The sequence below is a fragment of the Doryrhamphus excisus genome, linkage group LG21 (assembly GCF_037039965.1).
Source record: "Doryrhamphus excisus strain RoL-2023G ecotype Guam linkage group LG21, RoL_Dexc_Guam_v1.1, whole genome shotgun sequence".
NCBI lineage: Eukaryota > Metazoa > Chordata > Actinopteri > Syngnathiformes > Syngnathidae > Doryrhamphus > Doryrhamphus excisus.
In genome coordinates, this window is record NC_136377.1 from 13,683,630 (window position 1) to 13,699,686 (window position 16,057).

The 16,057-nt window shown below is 44.8% G+C and overlaps 4 protein-coding genes across 6 annotated transcripts; 2 read left to right on the forward strand and 2 right to left on the reverse strand.

Moving 5' to 3' along the window:
• Positions 1–865: 865 nt before the first annotated feature.
• Positions 866–5,856, reverse strand: mis18a (MIS18 kinetochore protein A). Its single transcript, XM_058088255.2, has 5 exons — positions 5,527–5,856; positions 5,316–5,382; positions 4,935–5,057; positions 3,692–3,794; positions 866–1,201 (listed from the first exon to the last, which is right to left on the reverse strand). The coding sequence occupies exons 1-5, from the start codon at positions 5,750–5,752 to the stop codon at positions 1,121–1,123; spliced, it is 600 nt and encodes a 199-aa protein (XP_057944238.2). The 5' UTR covers positions 5,753–5,856; the 3' UTR covers positions 866–1,120.
• Positions 5,857–6,117: 261 nt separating this feature from the next.
• Positions 6,118–8,905, forward strand: haus1 (HAUS augmin-like complex, subunit 1). Its single transcript, XM_058088254.2, has 9 exons — positions 6,118–6,472; positions 6,546–6,720; positions 6,864–6,999; positions 7,062–7,196; positions 7,269–7,392; positions 7,563–7,628; positions 7,693–7,764; positions 8,693–8,740; positions 8,817–8,905. The coding sequence occupies exons 1-9, from the start codon at positions 6,452–6,454 to the stop codon at positions 8,859–8,861; spliced, it is 822 nt and encodes a 273-aa protein (XP_057944237.2). The 5' UTR covers positions 6,118–6,451; the 3' UTR covers positions 8,862–8,905.
• A 556-nt stretch (positions 8,906–9,461) lies between these two features.
• On the forward strand, positions 9,462–13,738 carry eva1c (eva-1 homolog C (C. elegans)). Of its 3 annotated transcripts, XM_058086493.2 has the most exons (8): positions 9,462–9,745; positions 9,931–10,133; positions 10,211–10,334; positions 11,927–12,079; positions 12,486–12,629; positions 12,802–12,876; positions 12,956–13,051; positions 13,118–13,738. In XM_058086493.2, the coding sequence occupies exons 1-8, from the start codon at positions 9,667–9,669 to the stop codon at positions 13,456–13,458; spliced, it is 1,215 nt and encodes a 404-aa protein (XP_057942476.2). In that variant the 5' UTR covers positions 9,462–9,666; the 3' UTR covers positions 13,459–13,738. The 3 variants fall into 3 exon arrangements, with proteins under 3 accessions (XP_057942476.2, XP_057942475.2, XP_057942477.2); XM_058086492.2 differs by having other exon boundaries at positions 12,956–13,738; XM_058086494.2 differs by lacking the exon at positions 11,927–12,079 and having other exon boundaries at positions 12,956–13,738.
• Positions 13,222–15,952, reverse strand: cfap298 (cilia and flagella associated protein 298). The gene is made up of 7 exons (XM_078787767.1): positions 15,814–15,952; positions 15,432–15,599; positions 15,305–15,372; positions 15,074–15,232; positions 14,862–14,993; positions 14,225–14,320; positions 13,222–14,156 (listed from the first exon to the last, which is right to left on the reverse strand). Exons 1-7 carry the CDS (start codon positions 15,950–15,952, stop codon positions 14,046–14,048), a joined length of 873 nt encoding a protein of 290 aa, XP_078643893.1. The 3' UTR covers positions 13,222–14,045.
• Between the last annotated feature and the right edge of the window lie 105 nt (positions 15,953–16,057).

Consider the following 16,057-nt stretch of genomic DNA (forward strand, 5'->3'; position numbering starts at 1 on the left):
TGAACGGCGCCTCTGATTGGAGGAAGCTACAACTGGTGCAATAAAGGCAGCGAGCGTGGCAATGTGTCTAAATTTATCAAGCCCATGAGGTTATCCGCCGACACTTTCACCTGTCTCACACTTTACGGGTACAATGTCATCAATGTCAATGAAACGCATCAGGTAGTACACTTAAAATGACACTTTGGAAACATTCGTGTGCCTTTTGGGATCTGGAGACGTTGCCGTCAGTGACGTGGCGTCCATTAGTGTTTCACGATATGCAAAAAAAGTGAGACTGTATGCTAGCTAAAGTGCTGCACTAAACAACAAAACACCGGCAACAACAAAAAACATGTGCTTTGCTTGTTGTTTTCAGTGTGTGTGTGGGGGGGGGTGTTAGCGCAGAGAAAAACACCACACACACACACACACACACACACACACACACACAGAGATTAGCTGTTAGCTCCTCCCCCTGTGTGTGTGAAACGCTATGGCAACAGGCATTCGTTGTAGCACGTGCTCCCTGTTGCCATCACGACGGCTCCTCGGATACGGCGTGCTGGTTGGACGTGGTTGTTGTTGATGAAGCAAGAAGAGGCTGATGAAACCTCGTGGAGGGGAGGGGGGTGGGTTGATGGGTGGGTCGGGGTGCGGCGAGGGGCATTTTTCCCTGCCTGGTAGAAAGTGTTGCTAGGCACATTAGAGGTCAGTCGGTAAACAAACTCACTTACCAGTATAATCGCCCGCAAAGACCCTTAAAAGCTTTGACGCCGCTGAATCCCACCCCCGGATGCTCCTAATTAAAGAGCAGACAGCGGGATGGGCCGCCAAGAAAAACGCTTAAAGATGATCCAGATGGTAACAACTTTATTTATAACGAGTTAAACAACAGTGACAACAGAATGTGCCAAACATAAATGTGAAGGAGGACAAAGGCAACTGAATCGATTGAGGCGCTGATGTGCTGACACAAGCACTCTGCTGCCGGCGAGCATCCGCTCAGGTGGTGGCGTCACGAGGCCACCCCCCCCCGCCCTTCTGACAACGTGATGGATGGCAAGGAGCGGGTCAGGGTGGGGCCAGGATGCCTTTGTCTGAACAGAGGTAGACACAGGAACGAGGTTGACCATTTGTGTCATGCCTCATTGCATCCATCCTGAAGGCCGCCCTCGATCTCCTCCAATCTCTGAGCCATGGACACCACCAGCATCTTCATCTGGTGGGGGGCAGGGGGTGGGGGTGGGTGAGATGATGACGGATGAGGCAAAGGAGGAAGTGGACAGGTGGGAAATTAAAGGAGCAGCAGGAAGTAGCGAGGAAGGACGCAGGGAGGTGAGGGGGGGGAAAGGAGGAGAAGGGGGGCGTGAAGATAATTGGGAGCAAGGAGAAGGAGGGGGTCGGGGAGGGTGTGGAGGGGGAAGAGGCAGCGTTTGGCAGGTCAGCGAGTGCACAACCCAAACAAACGTCGACAAAAGTCAGACAGACAGAATACATTAAAATGAGGCTGTCAGACATGTTGTCTCCATACAAACTGTAGACACACATACTTAATAATACAGCAACGCAAAGCTACAACTACTTAAATATTAGAAAACCACTAGACCTAGACGTACAGATGATAAACGATGGCAACCATGTACTATCTATCTATATCCATCCATCCATCTACGTACGTACTTGACAAAATCCCAACTCGCTCACAAACAAAAATGTGGCAGGATGAGCGTACTTTCCTCACTTTGCAGTTGACTTTCAACGGGCTCCACTTTTGAGAGAAGAGGTGTTCCATCCTCCGTCATCATGGACATTGGACATAATACTGCCACTGACCCGCCCACGGGCAAGGCGAGCCTGCCCCATCTATACGCCTGCCGCTTTCTTTTGCTTTTCTTCAGCAATTAGTCTCACCCAGCATGATGTTCAGGTGTACTTTTAACACTTTAGCATCACACGGCCCCGCTCCTTCATGTTAGTGTGTATGTCAAAAGGGGATTGAGTACACACTAGGGCGTGTTGGAGCAGAAATGATGCTAATAATAGTATTTTAAACAATAAAATATAAAATAAAAACATTCAAATAAATGATTGACTCATCGCTTCAACAGGAACGGTTCAGACAAACATTAAAAAAGTTGCGATATTTTGATTTGAAAATTGATTTTAGAGCATGAAGAGCTGGTATTGATTGAAGTATTGATCTTTCATTATCCATAATATAAGCGTTTTAAAGTGCTCATGGCACCAAAACACCTGTTAATTTTGTTATGATAGCCATTCAAAATAACATTTCAGGGCATATTTATATTTATTTATTTACATATTTGTTTGTCTGCTCGTACACCGACATATTTACCCTTTTTAACACAATTTTTCGCCATTTAAAAAAAAAATAAAACAATCCTGTGAGTGAGAAAGTGCTCTTATTCCAAAATGGCAGATGATAGCGCAGAACTATGAGTAAATACATACTATTGCTATTAATACTATTTTGGAAATTGTTTATTTCCCCCCACTTTGTTTTGGTGTCTGCACCCTTGATGTCATCGAGTTCACTTCGAGGTTGCATCCTGCAGAGGTGCTGTTGATTCATCAACTCAATTAGTTCTGCTTTTCTACACTTATTCTTTGACTTTTCCTAAATTGTGTCTATTAGACCTTGAGGGACATAAATGCCACCCTTGTGTATCAAAAGGTCTAATACACAAAGGTCTCCATCATCTCATTATCTCATGGCAGTAATAGCATTTATCATGATCATTAGTAGCGTTATGTGTCAGTGTGGAGCCACATGGAGGACCCCTCAGGCTACACACTTAGCAAATTGGGATATGCAAATATTAGCCTACATATTAGCCGAAGAGCACATGGTCTAAGCTGCAGCACAAATTGGTGGGTGACACCTCTGGGATGATTGACAGAATGTAGTAACACATCAACTACAGCCTTTTTGTTGTCATTAAAAAAGCAGCCAAAAAGACACTGTAACCATATATCCTCAATAACAATGAGAAGAATGAGATCCAGTAGACAAGGTGTGCCTTTTGATTGACTGTCACACATTTATCATTCACCTGGCTAACCACAACAGTGACACTTAGCACTGTAGTTTGTGTGTCATAAGCTGTGCTTTAAAGCTGTCCAAGTTGTTTGTGACACACTCAAAAGATGGAAAGATGCCAGTGCAAATACACACACACACACACACACACACACACACACCACAAACATGTTTTTCTTCTGTAACAAAGATTCCTCCACATGCTCTTCTTTTGTCCCGGTGCTGTAAATAAGAGAGCTCGCTCATACCGCCTCCTACTGGCCAATGTGAAAAGTGGCGTGTATTTTCCCCTTCCAAACAAAGGGTCATTCCTGAGTATCACACTATTACCATGTAGACAAACACGCTCTGCACTTTTTAAGGAATAACCTTCAGGTTGAAGCTTTTAAAACTCAACAATGAAAAGTCTGACATGAAGATAGCGACTGTGAAAGGAACTGTGATTTTTAACATGCACAGTAAATACATTATAGGATGAGCTCATGTCTGAGACTATCTCACTCGGTCATTGATATTGATGACGTCATTGATTAGTCATCAGACTGCTCTTTTGCCGGCGTGTTAATATTGTTGTCAGCATGACGTGTTGCTGTTAACACCGTGTCTGCCTGCCCGACGAGACAAAGAGAGAAAATTGTCATCATTTACCTCCAGCAGCTGCTGTTCAACATGGCCTCTGTACTCCAGCGTCACCGGCTGCTCCTTGGGGCCCTCTGCTGCCAACATCTGGCTTGCAGAGCCCAGCAGGTAGCTACAGTCAATCAGGGCGATGGAAGAGAAAGGGAAATTTACACCACAATACACAACAATGTACACACTTTTGGTGCTTTGTTTTCCGTCATTTCTAGAAGGGCCTGTTTGATATTTCTACGCAGTAAAGCATGTTTGGTAGAATGGCAAAAAACCCAGTGTTTGCTCACTTCCTGATTTTTTTCAGGTTTGTAGCACATAAATGGTTTCAGATTAAAGAAATTGAAATATTAGTAAATGATAACTGATTCTCCCCATGCATGTGTGGGTTTTCTCTGGGTACTCAAGTTTCCCCCCACATCACAAAAACATTACATCAATTAATTGATTAATTGGTGACTTGGGAAAATACACTGCGGTCTGACAAGACAAAAGTTTAACTTTTTGGAAGGTGTGTGCCCCATTACATCTGTAGTTACGTCACATTTCAGAACATCACACCAACAGTAAAATATGGTTGTAGTGTAATTATCTGGGCACTCTTCAGGACCTGGAAGACTTGCTGTGATAAATAGAACCATGAATTCTGCTGTCTACCAAAAAATCCTGAAGGAGAATGTCCAGCCATCTGTTGGTGACCTGAAGCTGAAACCAACTTGGGTTCTGCAGCAGGACAATGATCCAAAACACACCAGCAAGTCCACCTCTGAATGGCTGAAGGAAAACCAAATGAAGACTTTGGAGTGGCCTAGTCAAAGTCCTGACCTGAATCCTATTGAGATGCTGTGGCATGACCTTAAAAAGGTGCTTCAATGCGGCTGAATGACAACAATTGTGCAAAGATGAGTGGGATAAAATTCCTCCACAGCGCTGGAAGAGACTCATTGCAAGTTATCACAAACGCTTGATTGCAGTTGTTGCTGCTAGGGATGGCCCAACCACGTATTAGCTTTAGAGGGCTTTTTCACTTTTTCACACAGGGACAATTTCCATTACTGGCAATGACGCATCAGAAAAATGAGTAAAGTAAATGAGTAAGCACTATCTCAGTGATTTTTGAGCAACACTCATTTTAGGATTAAAAACGATGCTCCCATGCTATGGATAAACTAAAATCGACCGACTGGAGCACAGCACACATCAAACCAATCACAATTAAGCATCCCCGTCCACTCGTGACTAGCATCCAGTTCAAGCCCACCTGTCAATGTCGGCAACGTTGAAACAGAACATGTATCTCTTGTGGTCCAGGCTCTTGGGGGTGGAGGAGTAGATCATGCCCAGCACAGAGTGGCAGCCTCGGCACATCAAATCCACAATGAGACTGCAGGGAGATGGATAGATGTTATCCTCTAAAACACTTCTATTGTTACATTTCAACACATCAGATGGTTGTAGTGAACACAGATTCTACTTGTATTGAGTGAAGGATCTCAAAATTACTGCTTTGGAGTTTCTTATGGCAATGCTTTGAATGACAGCTTCAGTTGGAATCTCTGTGTGGACTTTGCATGCAAGCAGCTCACCCGCCACCCCAATGAGGACAAGCTGTATATAAAACGGATGGATGGACGTTTCTTACCAGAGTGAACCTTTGCTGGCTTCATGCAGGCGAGCGTCCTTTCCAACCAAAACATTGTCAGTGACCCCTGAGATGAAAACATGTCAGGATTGTTGGTGTTTTTTTTCGAGTTGAGACTAAACGTGTCGTCTGAGCTCGAATTCAACAATAGTAGAACAGTCACCGTTTAACGTGCTACACTTCCAGTTCCGTAGGTCATAAAACAACTCACGTTTTAACCGTATCTGATTTTGTCCGGCTTCGCTTCCACCCCAAGACAAGGAATCCCCGACAGGGAGCCTGCATGTCCCGCAGATGAACACCACTGGTTCGTCGTCGTCTTCTTCCGTTTGGCCGAATAACTTTTCTTGGACGATAGTGGAGTCCATGCTTTGGGTTTCAAATGTAGTGTTTGCACTATTGAAGACGTTAGAAGAAAACTTCCCCCTGGTCGCCATTTTTACATTTGAATGTTGGCGCCGCGACTTGAGTACAGGGCACACAGCAGCTCGAGGACGTCTTCTTCTTCTACACTTTTGTCGTCTGACGGCGGATGCAAAGCATATTGTGCAATACCGCCGCCCTTCGGATGTGTATGAGCTCATACAGTTCGATCTTGTAAGCTTCCGCTTTTATATTTAATGGCCACCAAAGGATAAACTACTGATTTTTTTTTACCTTATGACATTTTAAAATGACGCTTACATGCTATTTATGAACAAAAGATTAGGTGTACTTTTGTTTTTTCGCTTTTCATTCTCCAAAACCTTCTTGGGGACTCAGCTTCGTTTTTCTAGTTTCTAGTAGGGGTGAACCATCTTCAGTTATTTAACTCTTTTCAAGAAATAAGAAACGTAAACAGACAACATTAACTATTTTGTTTGTCTGTTGTTTATTTGATCAAATACATTGTTTTTCATTATTTGTGCGATTGGCGAGTAGTTGTAGTCCAAATTTTTGTTTTGTCAAAATGTGTTTACGCGATTTCTAAAGGCGGAAGTATGCTACTGTCCTCTCATTGGGTAACAACCCGGAAGTCGGAAGGAAAACGGTGGCGGCGGCGCGAAAATGGAATACAGGAGCTGGTTTTTTATTGTTGACTTGTAAAGCCTGTGTGATTACTCGTCTTTGACAGAGCTATCGTGTTCTTTTTGGCCATGTGCGAAAACATCGATAAGGTAATTATCCCTGTCTTGGGAGCGACTTTATCATTAAAGTTACGTGTGATGTTGTCATGCATGTTGTTCTCAGGTCAACAGCTGGCTAGGTGCTGCGTTCGGGGACCAGGCCGTGCCCCAGTATGAGGTCAACTCAAGAACCGTGGACATTCTGTGCCAGCTGGCTCAGGCCAGCGAGGCCCGTTGCAATGACACGGAGCTGCTGATAGAAGACCTCAACCAGAAAGCGTCAGAGTACCAGGCTGAGGGTGAGACACACTCGAAAATTGATTTTACAACTTTTTACTGCTACACCAATCCAAATGTATTGTAGGCGTTTATATTAATTGTGAGTTCTGTGAAAATGAAGCCTCTGGCATACACTGAAGTGAGCGAAGGTTCTTCCAAGCAGGCGCTCATCTCCAGGACGTTCTTCTCCAAGGCGTCGGTCTGTCCTACGCAAGCTTGTCCAAGTCCTCTGTGGTCTACCTGTCTGCTTTAGTGGATAGCGCCATGGTGCTGGGGGTCAGAGACACGTCGCTGTGCAGGTAAACTGTTGTTATTGATTCTACTTCATTTGCATGCTTAATGGTGCATCTGCACTGTGCAGCTTCATGCCCGCGCTGAACCGCCTCACCGATGAGCTTCTGGATGCGGAGAAGTCTAAGAGGAACGTGGAGCGGGAGGTCGTGGCCCTGCGGAAGAGGCTAAGCGCCACTCTGGCGCTGCGCAGCAACTTGCAGGAGTGAGACCACCGAACACCCATTGATGATGACGTCTGAGTGCGCCCTCTGAACAGTTTTGCTTCCATCCAAAGGGATCTCGGCAAAATTGCTGAGAGTCAAGCGGTGGAAAGCGCCAAAGCTGAGGAGAGGCTACTCAGCATGGACTTTGTGAGGGCAAAGGCTAAAGAGCTCCGCACCAGACGGGAGAGCCAAGAGGTACACTTGCAGGCCATTAGATACATAAATATAACAAATTCAGACACATAGAGGAGGTGTATGGATTAGTGCTCATTCTGGTTAGGATAGTTTGTCCTTGCAGGAGGTCTACTTTTCTTGATGTGTATCAGATCTTGTATTTAAACCGTGCTGCCTCCATGTTGATCTAGGCCCAGCTGGCTTCCAGAAAAATGGACACGTCCCTTACACATCAAGCTTTGGTTGAACTCTCAGAGGTGAGCTCAAGCCACATTGAAATATAAGACACAAGCCTGACATTCTCCTTTTGTTTCTCAACAGGAAGTGACCACACTGAAGCAAGAAATTCTGCCCTTGAAAAAGAAGCTGGAACCTTACATGGACCTCAGCCCGGTTGGTTGTTTCATCATATTAACACTAGACAGATGTGGGTTCATTGTCTTTGTTGCATCCTGATTGACTGGAAAGGCTTGCAGTGTTTCCCCACAGGAGTACAAGTGATTTGTTGCGGTGGGTTGATGACATAATCACTTAATAATGTGCAAGAGGCTGAGTCTCCTCGTATGGAAGGGCGATTTTTGCTTCCATGTTGGTCCCTAAATGTGTCCAACTACACCAGAAAAGTCGCTACATTTGTCATGAGTTGCTTTATTGAAAAATAGAAGATAGTGTTCAGAATACTTGCTAAATATAAGTTGCCAAGACTGCTACCTTCTGCTGTGTCAGGGTTTCCTCTACATGTAATTGATCGTGGCGCACCGCCATGACAAAATAAAAGGTAACCGATAGCCACACAGAAAGCTTTCTTGAGCTTCCAGAATCTACACTTATTCCAGTTGTATTTCCTTTCCTTAATTTATTGCACCCCTATGTTCTGCCAGTTGTTGAAAAAAGTAAATAAGTCATAAAAATTTGTCATAATTTTAAAAAATGTCACACACAGCAGCAGCACAACATCGCGGGGGCAGTCCCATGCAGCCCACCACCACAGCTTCAGAACCCTCTTGGGGAAACCATGTATGACTTCTTATCCTCTGACAGACCAATTGTGTATGAGACCACATCAAATTACAAAATTTAATTTTACAGTTGTTTTTTTTTTTATTTTTATTTTTTACCGAAGAAGACATCTGACTTGCAAGTCATGTTGCCGGCTTGTATGTTAAATGTTGAAATACTTAGAAAGCAACTGGTGGGCCAGATTCAAGCACTTGGTGGGCCGCATGTAGTCCCCCAAGCCAAAGTGGTGGGCTGCCACAAATGAATGTATGAGAAACACTGCTGATATGTGTCTTTCTGGCGATATGCTCGTCCTCCACAGAACCCATCTCTTGCTCGAGTTAAAATAGAAGAAGCAAAAAGAGAACTGGTGAGTATTGTTGGTTTGCATTTACATTACTGGGCTTTGGGTGTCAGCTTTTTACTTATTTATTGTTTAATGTCAGGCGGCGCTCGACTCCAAACTGGAGATGAACATGGCTTTCAAGTGAAGCGGTGCTAAGTGGTTTGTGTTGAAATAAATGTAGCATTTTTCAAATCGTGTGTTTTCATTCATTTAAATTAGGCTATATATATATATATATATATATATATATATATATATATATATATATATAATATAGTTATATGTATATAGTTATATGTGTATATATATATCTATAAGCTGAAGCAGGCTGCAGGCGATATGTGTACAATGTCTTCACATGTCTTCTTCAAATCACATTAAAATAATACTTTGTTGGCATAGCGTGTTAGTATAAAACCCACGTTTATTACAATCGAAGCATGAGCTTTTATTTACGTATCCTGAATTGTTATTTGTAAGGAGGAGATGAGCCAGTAGGGGGCAGTAGTTCAGAGCCACCGTTCTCTTGAAGATGTTTACGGCTTCTTTTCCTTTCCTATTCCGTGCTGAAGTGCACTCGAGCACGAGCCAAACTCGGTTCAAGTCAATTTTAAATCGGCACGTGCGTTTTAAAGTGGAGGGAAATAAAAGTAAAAAACCGGAAGTAAACAAACCAAATCAAGTGCGTCATTCGACACTTGGCGGCTGGACCACACCCCCCCCCCCCAAAAAAAAACTCAGCTGTTGTCTCCACATGACACCCCACCCCCGCGCGTCTATCAGTGTAGTACCTGGAGAAGCACCTCAGCACAACTTGTTGCGCACTCGTTTTTCCTCCGCGCCCACAGTACTCTTTACTTTACTTCCAGTGTTCCGGTTCTCCTCACGGTATCATGTCCAGGGTCCAGCCAGGTCCAGTTGATTCATTAATATGATCTCACAGGGGAGCCATGGGCCACGGACCGGATTTGTTTTACCTGACTTTACTGCTGTGGACGAGACGAGGGAACGGACTGGCTGACTTTTCAAGTAAGAGGATGATGGAGATGTTTTCACAATACTATCATCATCATCACTAATAGGCGATGATTATATTATTTTATTATATTTGTAAAGGCAGAATTGTACTTACATGGAATATTAACAGTGGTGAACTTATTTTTACACCGTTGAGAACCCTGGTGTTAGTTTTCTTGCCTACCGGTCCCTTCCAGACTACCTGTCCAAGATCCTAAGTAGTCATTCTGTCTACGCCTGCGACGGCCATCCTCTCAGACTTACCTGTCCTCGTCACTCCACCATCTCCATCCACAAGGCCTTCTACGGGAGCGGCCTGCTGGCCCAGTGGTGCCCAGTAGAACCTCCCCCTGTTGTGGTGGCCCGGGACCGCAGCTGCTCGTCTTTGACTGTCCTGCAAGTAGGTGCCTTCAAGGACCTAGTCTAGACCAAGTAGAATTTGGTAAATTTGTTGTTTGCAATGTTTGCTGGAAGCAGAAGCTGCTGTCAGAGTGTCAGGACCACAGAGACTGTCAGCTGTATGTCAACCACCTGCTCTTTGGACCCGACCCCTGCCCCGGTACCAGCAAGTACCTCCATGTGGACTACATGTGTAAACCAAGTAAGTTGCTCCGAACGACAACTTTTATTCATTTAACCGCCAAGTCTCCTACAGTCACCAGGTCCCAAAAAATGTATCATTTAGTTATTAACGCTACAAGTATCATGTGCTCCTCAGCTGTTGGTGTCAAAGTCATGCATGTTACACTTGTGCTGTTTGGTTTTTTAACAATTGACTCATCAACGCTATTCATGCTGACTCAGCAGTTTCATCCTTGCTGCTATTACAATATTGCTTCTGGTGTAAAAAAAAGTAGTAAATAGTAAATATAGTGTACATTCATTCTTTCATTCATTTATTTTCTACCGCTTATCGTCACGAGGGTCGCGGGGGGTGCTGGAGCCTATCCCAGCTGTCTTCGGGCAGGGTACACGCTGGACTGGTGACCAGCCAATCACAGGGCACATATAGACAAACAACCATTCACACTCACATTCATACCTATGGACAATTTGGAGTAGCCAATTAACCTAGCATGTTTTTGGAATGTGGGAGGAAACCGGAGTACCCGGAGAAAACCTACGCATGCACGGGGAGAACATGCAAACTCCACACAGAGATGGCTAAGGGTGGGATTGAGACCGGGTCTCCTAGCTGTGAGGGCTGCGCTAACCACTCGACCGCCGTGCAGCCCAATATAGTGTATACATAAATATAAATAATATAATATATATTATGTAATTGGCTAGCGACCAGTCCAGGGTGTACCCCGCCTCTGACAGCTGGGATAGGCTCCGGCACCCGGACCCTTGTGACGATAAGCGGTAGAGAATGAATGAATATAAATATAGTAAAAACCAGAAAATTTTATTTTTCACATTCCACTTTCTCGTGCACTGAAGATTATTATTTATAGTTTTAAAAAACCTTTAAATAATAGTTTTGCACATTCCACTTTATCATGCAATCTTGATTATTATGTACTGTACAAAAAAAACAAATAGCATTTTTTCAAATTCCACTTTTTTCGTGTACTCTATATCCATCCATCCATGTAGGTTGTATGCTGAAATATAACTGAGATTAATTTTGATCTTTCAGTTTGGAAAAGGTTATAAAGCCATCTCTAAAGCTTTGGGACTCCAGCCAACCATAGTGAGAGTCATTATCCACAAATGTCGAAAACATGTAACAGTGGTGAACCTTTCCATGAGTTAAGGCTGCCTTAGTTAAGGTCGGTGTTCATGACTCCACCATAAGAAAGACAGTGGGCAAAAACAGCCTGCACGGGAGAGTTCCAAGACCAAAACCACTGCTGAACATTTTGTGATGATCCCCAAGAACTTTGGGAAAATACTCTGACGAGACACGAGTAGCTTTGGATTTTTCACCTAATAATACAAAGTTTCATTTAAAAACTGCATTTTGTGTTCAGTTGTGTTGTCATTGACTATTATTTATTTATTATTGACTATTATTTGTACATGTTTGATGATCTGAAATATTTAAGTGTGACAAATCAGGAAGGGGACCAACACTTCTTCACACCGCCGTATGTAATATAATACTAGCTCATATTAGAGGCCTTTACTAGCACCTTAGCTTACAATGGAGTCTATTTATCTTAACACGTATGTTTATCTCACATTTAGCTGAGCACAAAAGGCGAGTGGCGTGTGAGGGCGAGACCATGGTGTTACGCTGTAAGCCCCCCCGGGTGCTGAACATTTATGCAGCTGTCTATGGGAGAGGTCTACACCAGGCTGACACCTGCCCCTCAATCCTGGCACCAGACCCCCCATTTGGTGAGTAGCTTGTAAATAAAACAAAGAAAATGGCAACTACAACACTGGTATAGCACAGCAATCCTTGGAGCCCATGCAACCATGCCCCCTAGTGACTGTGGGTAGTATAGAGGTATCTAAAACAATCTTCATTGGATGCTTTCAATAAGAGCTATTATCATTCATTCATTCATTATCACCATATCTTGTTTGAAGCAACTGTGACAATCATCAATCTATAACATTATAGTGTTCTTTGTTCTTTGAGTACAAAAACACTCGCTAATACTGTATTTGACTGGGGTTCACTATTGCCCCCTGCGGCAGAGAGTGGTAGTGCAATTACACCTTACACCTGAGGTTTTCATGACACAATGAATGCAGTGATGCCACAAAGTACACAGTATCTCTTTACTGCCCCCTACAGACTGCCTGAGCTATGACGCCATACAGGTGCTGAACAAGCGGTGCTACAGCAAACAGAGGTGTGCTGTCGCCGTCAGCAACAAAACCTTCAAGGACCCCTGCGCCCCCGGAACCAGGAAGTACCTCAGCGTGCTCTTTTCTTGCGGTAGGACACAAGTATTGATACACGGCTGTCGAATCAATCAATCAATCAGACGCTGAACTGGAGTAGACCAATGAATGGAAAAAAGCTGAGGCCACGTTGAAATCCACACATTCTGTCCAGACAGGTTGCCTAGCAACAGTGCTGATTTTTTTTCATATTTACCTCTTACTAGTGCCCTGGACTTTACTGAGGGAGGTGGACGCCAAGATTCTCATCACTTTATCGCCAACAGCAAGCACAGAAAAAGGTTCTGGAAGCAATTAACCGCCATAAACGAGGGATTACTGTACTCCACCATCACCTTTTAACGCTTCCTTTTTCCGCAGGTCTTCCTGTGGATGTGGAGGTACCGCCTTCCAGAGACGAGGACAGCTCAGGGGCGATGATGAGCACCTCCCTCGTCACTTACACCTTCATTAAAGGTCAGTGTAAAGAATATCGCCATTGCGTCAACACACCGGCATCCTTTTATTTACTTGCCAATCCAGAGCATCGCGACATGGCGGCGCTGCTTTTCACGTCCAGCGTCTGCGTGGGCCTCGTGGTCACGCTACTCGCCGTATCAGTCCGAGTGACCTGCAGGGGGCGCCGCCACATGGGCCGCAGGCTCGAGGTGTATGAGGATGAAGATGGAGATGAGGAGGATGATAATGATGATGATAATACAGAGAGAAGCTCTTTAGCGGAGAGGAAGGCCGTCTACTACGACTGGGAGGATGTGATGTATGTGAGCGAGGCGGCGGAGAGGGCGGAGAGGATTGAGCGCAGAGAGATGATTGTGCAGGAAATCTGGATGAACGCTTACTTAAACGGAGGCTCCTGTTTATAAAGAAGCGGCGTCATCAAAGATTTTACCCACCTACGGAAGGCTTACTCTCTTCACTCTTTGAATGTAACTGTTTTTATGCATTTTGTATACGTAGCCATTTTATTTATTTACATATAGTGCCAGATGAAGCTAATAATATAAGGTGGAATTGGGTTTAAGGCTGCAAAAACATGCGTGTATTTTGCTATTCGCCCTCTAGTGGTAAAAAATGATTACTGTCCCTTTAACAGGGGAGATTTCGCATAAATGAATGGAAAACATTATTGAAAATGTTGCCTTTATCTTGATCTGCACCAAAATGTTGTGGTTGGTTGCTCAACTAACTAACACTGATGAAGAGTCTACCTTAAACGTTGACTATTGTATCACTCTCACCAGTGAGGCATCAGGTTTCCGAGTGGGAACTTCCTGCGCCCACACTCGGAGATGCGAGACAAAGAGAGGAAAGGTGTAGCATCCTTGCTGCTGCACTCAACGGCAACTCCTTCTTTGACTGGAATGTTTATTTTCAACGCAGGTGACATCATCACACTTCAGTTCAAACGTTAGATTTTCCAGTGTGGGACATCTTTCCCGGTGTAAAAGGATTATCTGGGCCCCCATTTAATGTTGGTGAGGCCTTGAAACTGTCTTTTCAGGGCCTGTCTGTCAGACCACTCCGAGTCCAGGTATGTGTCGTCGTCGGCCTCTTCTAATTTCTATCAAAATGGATCAAACGGCGTTAAAAATCCGAGTCATGTATGAGCGTGCGGGTGTTTTTGCTCACCTTGAGCTCCTCCTGCCTCCTGTAGTAATGCAGCATCATCTGCTTATGTTGCTCATCGCTCACCACAGGCTCCCTCGCTGGCGCCCCCTGTCCTTTCTGCAGGGAGCAGCGGGACACCAAGCTTAAAGGGGAGCCATTATGCTATTGAGACGTGGACTCCTATAGAGCAGCGACACACGATGACCCGCACAGAACGCTTTTTAGATCTTCCGGATTCCAGCAGCGTTTCATGGATTTCTTGCTTCCCACCCAAACGGTTTGTTTAATTTACTACTCCACTCCAAGTGCTCCCAAGGACTTCCGGACAGCTGCCGAACCCATTTTGTATGATGACACTGATAAATTGTTACTTAATGCTTGCTCTTCAACACGACCGAGTAATGTTGGAAGAGTGTCAGACTTCAGCAACAGTTTGGCGGATTGTCCAGCTTCATATCGTCCAGCTTTCACTAAACAGCCCCGTGTGTCGTTGACAGATGAGAAGAATTGGCCCAAACCTCATGATCTGATGCTTTGGCATCGTTGAACATGAGAATCCAACATTCGAACTACATTTATTGGTCACAAAAGAGGAAAAGGATAATAGGTCCCCTCTAAACGCATCTTTTTTAAAAAAATGAGAATAACCTAGTCTCACCTTTTGGATTTTCACCACAAGCTTGGTCTTGTCATTCTTGCCAATGTAGTCCTGCAGCTTCTTGCCTCTTTGTATCTCTTTGGCAGCCCACCATAGCTGGCACTCCTCCTCCTCCAGCACCTGGAGTGACGCCTGGGGTTGGTAAAAGAGGGCAAAGGAAGTTCGGGTGATTCTGGATCCTCGCGAGTCAGACTGGGGGAGTCGGTACTGACCTGCGTCCCTGAGAGGTCCTCGCGGTCTTCAAACTCCATCCGTATGGGGTCATGAGGGGGCAGCCCCATAGGGTACACGATCATGGTGGCCCCCCTGAGCTGGTCCAGGCCTTCTTTCACCATCGCCATGGTGACGCAAACATTGGCTTCCGCTTGTTTCTTTAAGGAGGAAAAGAGTCAAATGAACATTTGAAGTAGACATGTCCACTTTTGGAATGAAGCCGTACTCACTTTGGAGATGAGCGCTTTGACCTCGTCCACCGTTTTAAGTAACACTTCTTTCATTTTGTCGTTTGGAGCTAACACGGAGCAGAAATAAATCAATAAAACAACTTTCATCGATCAAATGTGAACCAACCATGTCCGTTCCGCCTGCCGATGTCATCCTTCTTGAAGACGGCGCCGCCGCTCGGCACGCACTTCTCCTCCCACTCGTCTTTCAGCTTCAGCTCCACGATCTGCTCGTCCGTCAGGCCTTGCATGTTTGGAGGGAGTGTGATGCCATGCTCGGCCAGCTCGGACAGCTCTAAAGGAAGCACCCAATATCAAAGGCATTCCAGAACAAGGTGGCCGACAGGGGAAAACACACTGCAAAGATGTCCAAACCACGACAGGCACCATTTTGCTACATAAACACACAAAACTAATGCTCAAGTAAAGTGCTGCATATGCCCAAACCACACAAAACCCCAAAACAAGTGCATGAGGGAAATGCCTCCATGAGTAAAAGGGTTCCTTACCTGAACATATGCGGCCCACTTTGAGTCTTCCGTTATAAATGGCCGTGATTTCCTGTAGCAGAACGTCCACGGGGGCGTCCACGCTGGCGGCCAAGAGAAACTGACTCTCATCTCCGCGTTTCACATGCAGAATCACCATTTTGTAAGAAAAGCTGTGGAATAAAGGTGCACGTGTCTGTGGTGGACCGACTGCTATCACGGCTACACAACAACAACGTAACCATAGCAACAGCCCCGCCTCTGC

Bases quoted from the DNA above. Each gene is read 5' to 3' on its own strand.
- cfap298 (XM_078787767.1), bottom strand. From the start codon at position 15,952: ATGGTGATTCTGCATGTGAAACGCGGAGATGAGAGTCAGTTTCTCTTG. The intron at 14,994-15,073 runs GTCAGTACCGAC...TACCAACCCCAG, and splicing joins AGGACCTCTCAGGGACGCAG to GCGTCACTCCAGGTGCTGGA. The intron at 14,157-14,224 runs GTGAGCAAAAAC...CCATTTTGATAG, and splicing joins GGAGGCAGGAGGAGCTCAAG to AAATTAGAAGAGGCCGACGA.
- mis18a (XM_058088255.2), bottom strand. From the start codon at position 5,752: ATGGCGACCAGGGGGAAGTTTTCTTCTAACGTCTTCAATAGTGCAAAC. The intron at 5,058-5,315 runs GTAAGAAACGTC...ATCTCCCTGCAG, and splicing joins GCCAGCAAAGGTTCACTCTG to TCTCATTGTGGATTTGATGT. The intron at 1,202-3,691 runs GTAAATGATGAC...GCCCCCCACCAG, and splicing joins TTGAACAGCAGCTGCTGGAG to ATGAAGATGCTGGTGGTGTC.
- eva1c (XM_058086492.2), top strand. From the start codon at position 9,667: ATGGGCCACGGACCGGATTTGTTTTACCTGACTTTACTGCTGTGGACG. The intron at 9,746-9,930 runs GTAAGAGGATGA...GGTCCCTTCCAG, and splicing joins CGGACTGGCTGACTTTTCAA to ACTACCTGTCCAAGATCCTA. The intron at 12,877-12,955 runs GTTCTGGAAGCA...CTTTTTCCGCAG, and splicing joins AACAGCAAGCACAGAAAAAG to GTCTTCCTGTGGATGTGGAG.
- haus1 (XM_058088254.2), top strand. From the start codon at position 6,452: ATGTGCGAAAACATCGATAAG. The intron at 6,473-6,545 runs GTAATTATCCCT...TGTTGTTCTCAG, and splicing joins TGTGCGAAAACATCGATAAG to GTCAACAGCTGGCTAGGTGC. The intron at 7,765-8,692 runs GTTGGTTGTTTC...CGTCCTCCACAG, and splicing joins CTTACATGGACCTCAGCCCG to AACCCATCTCTTGCTCGAGT.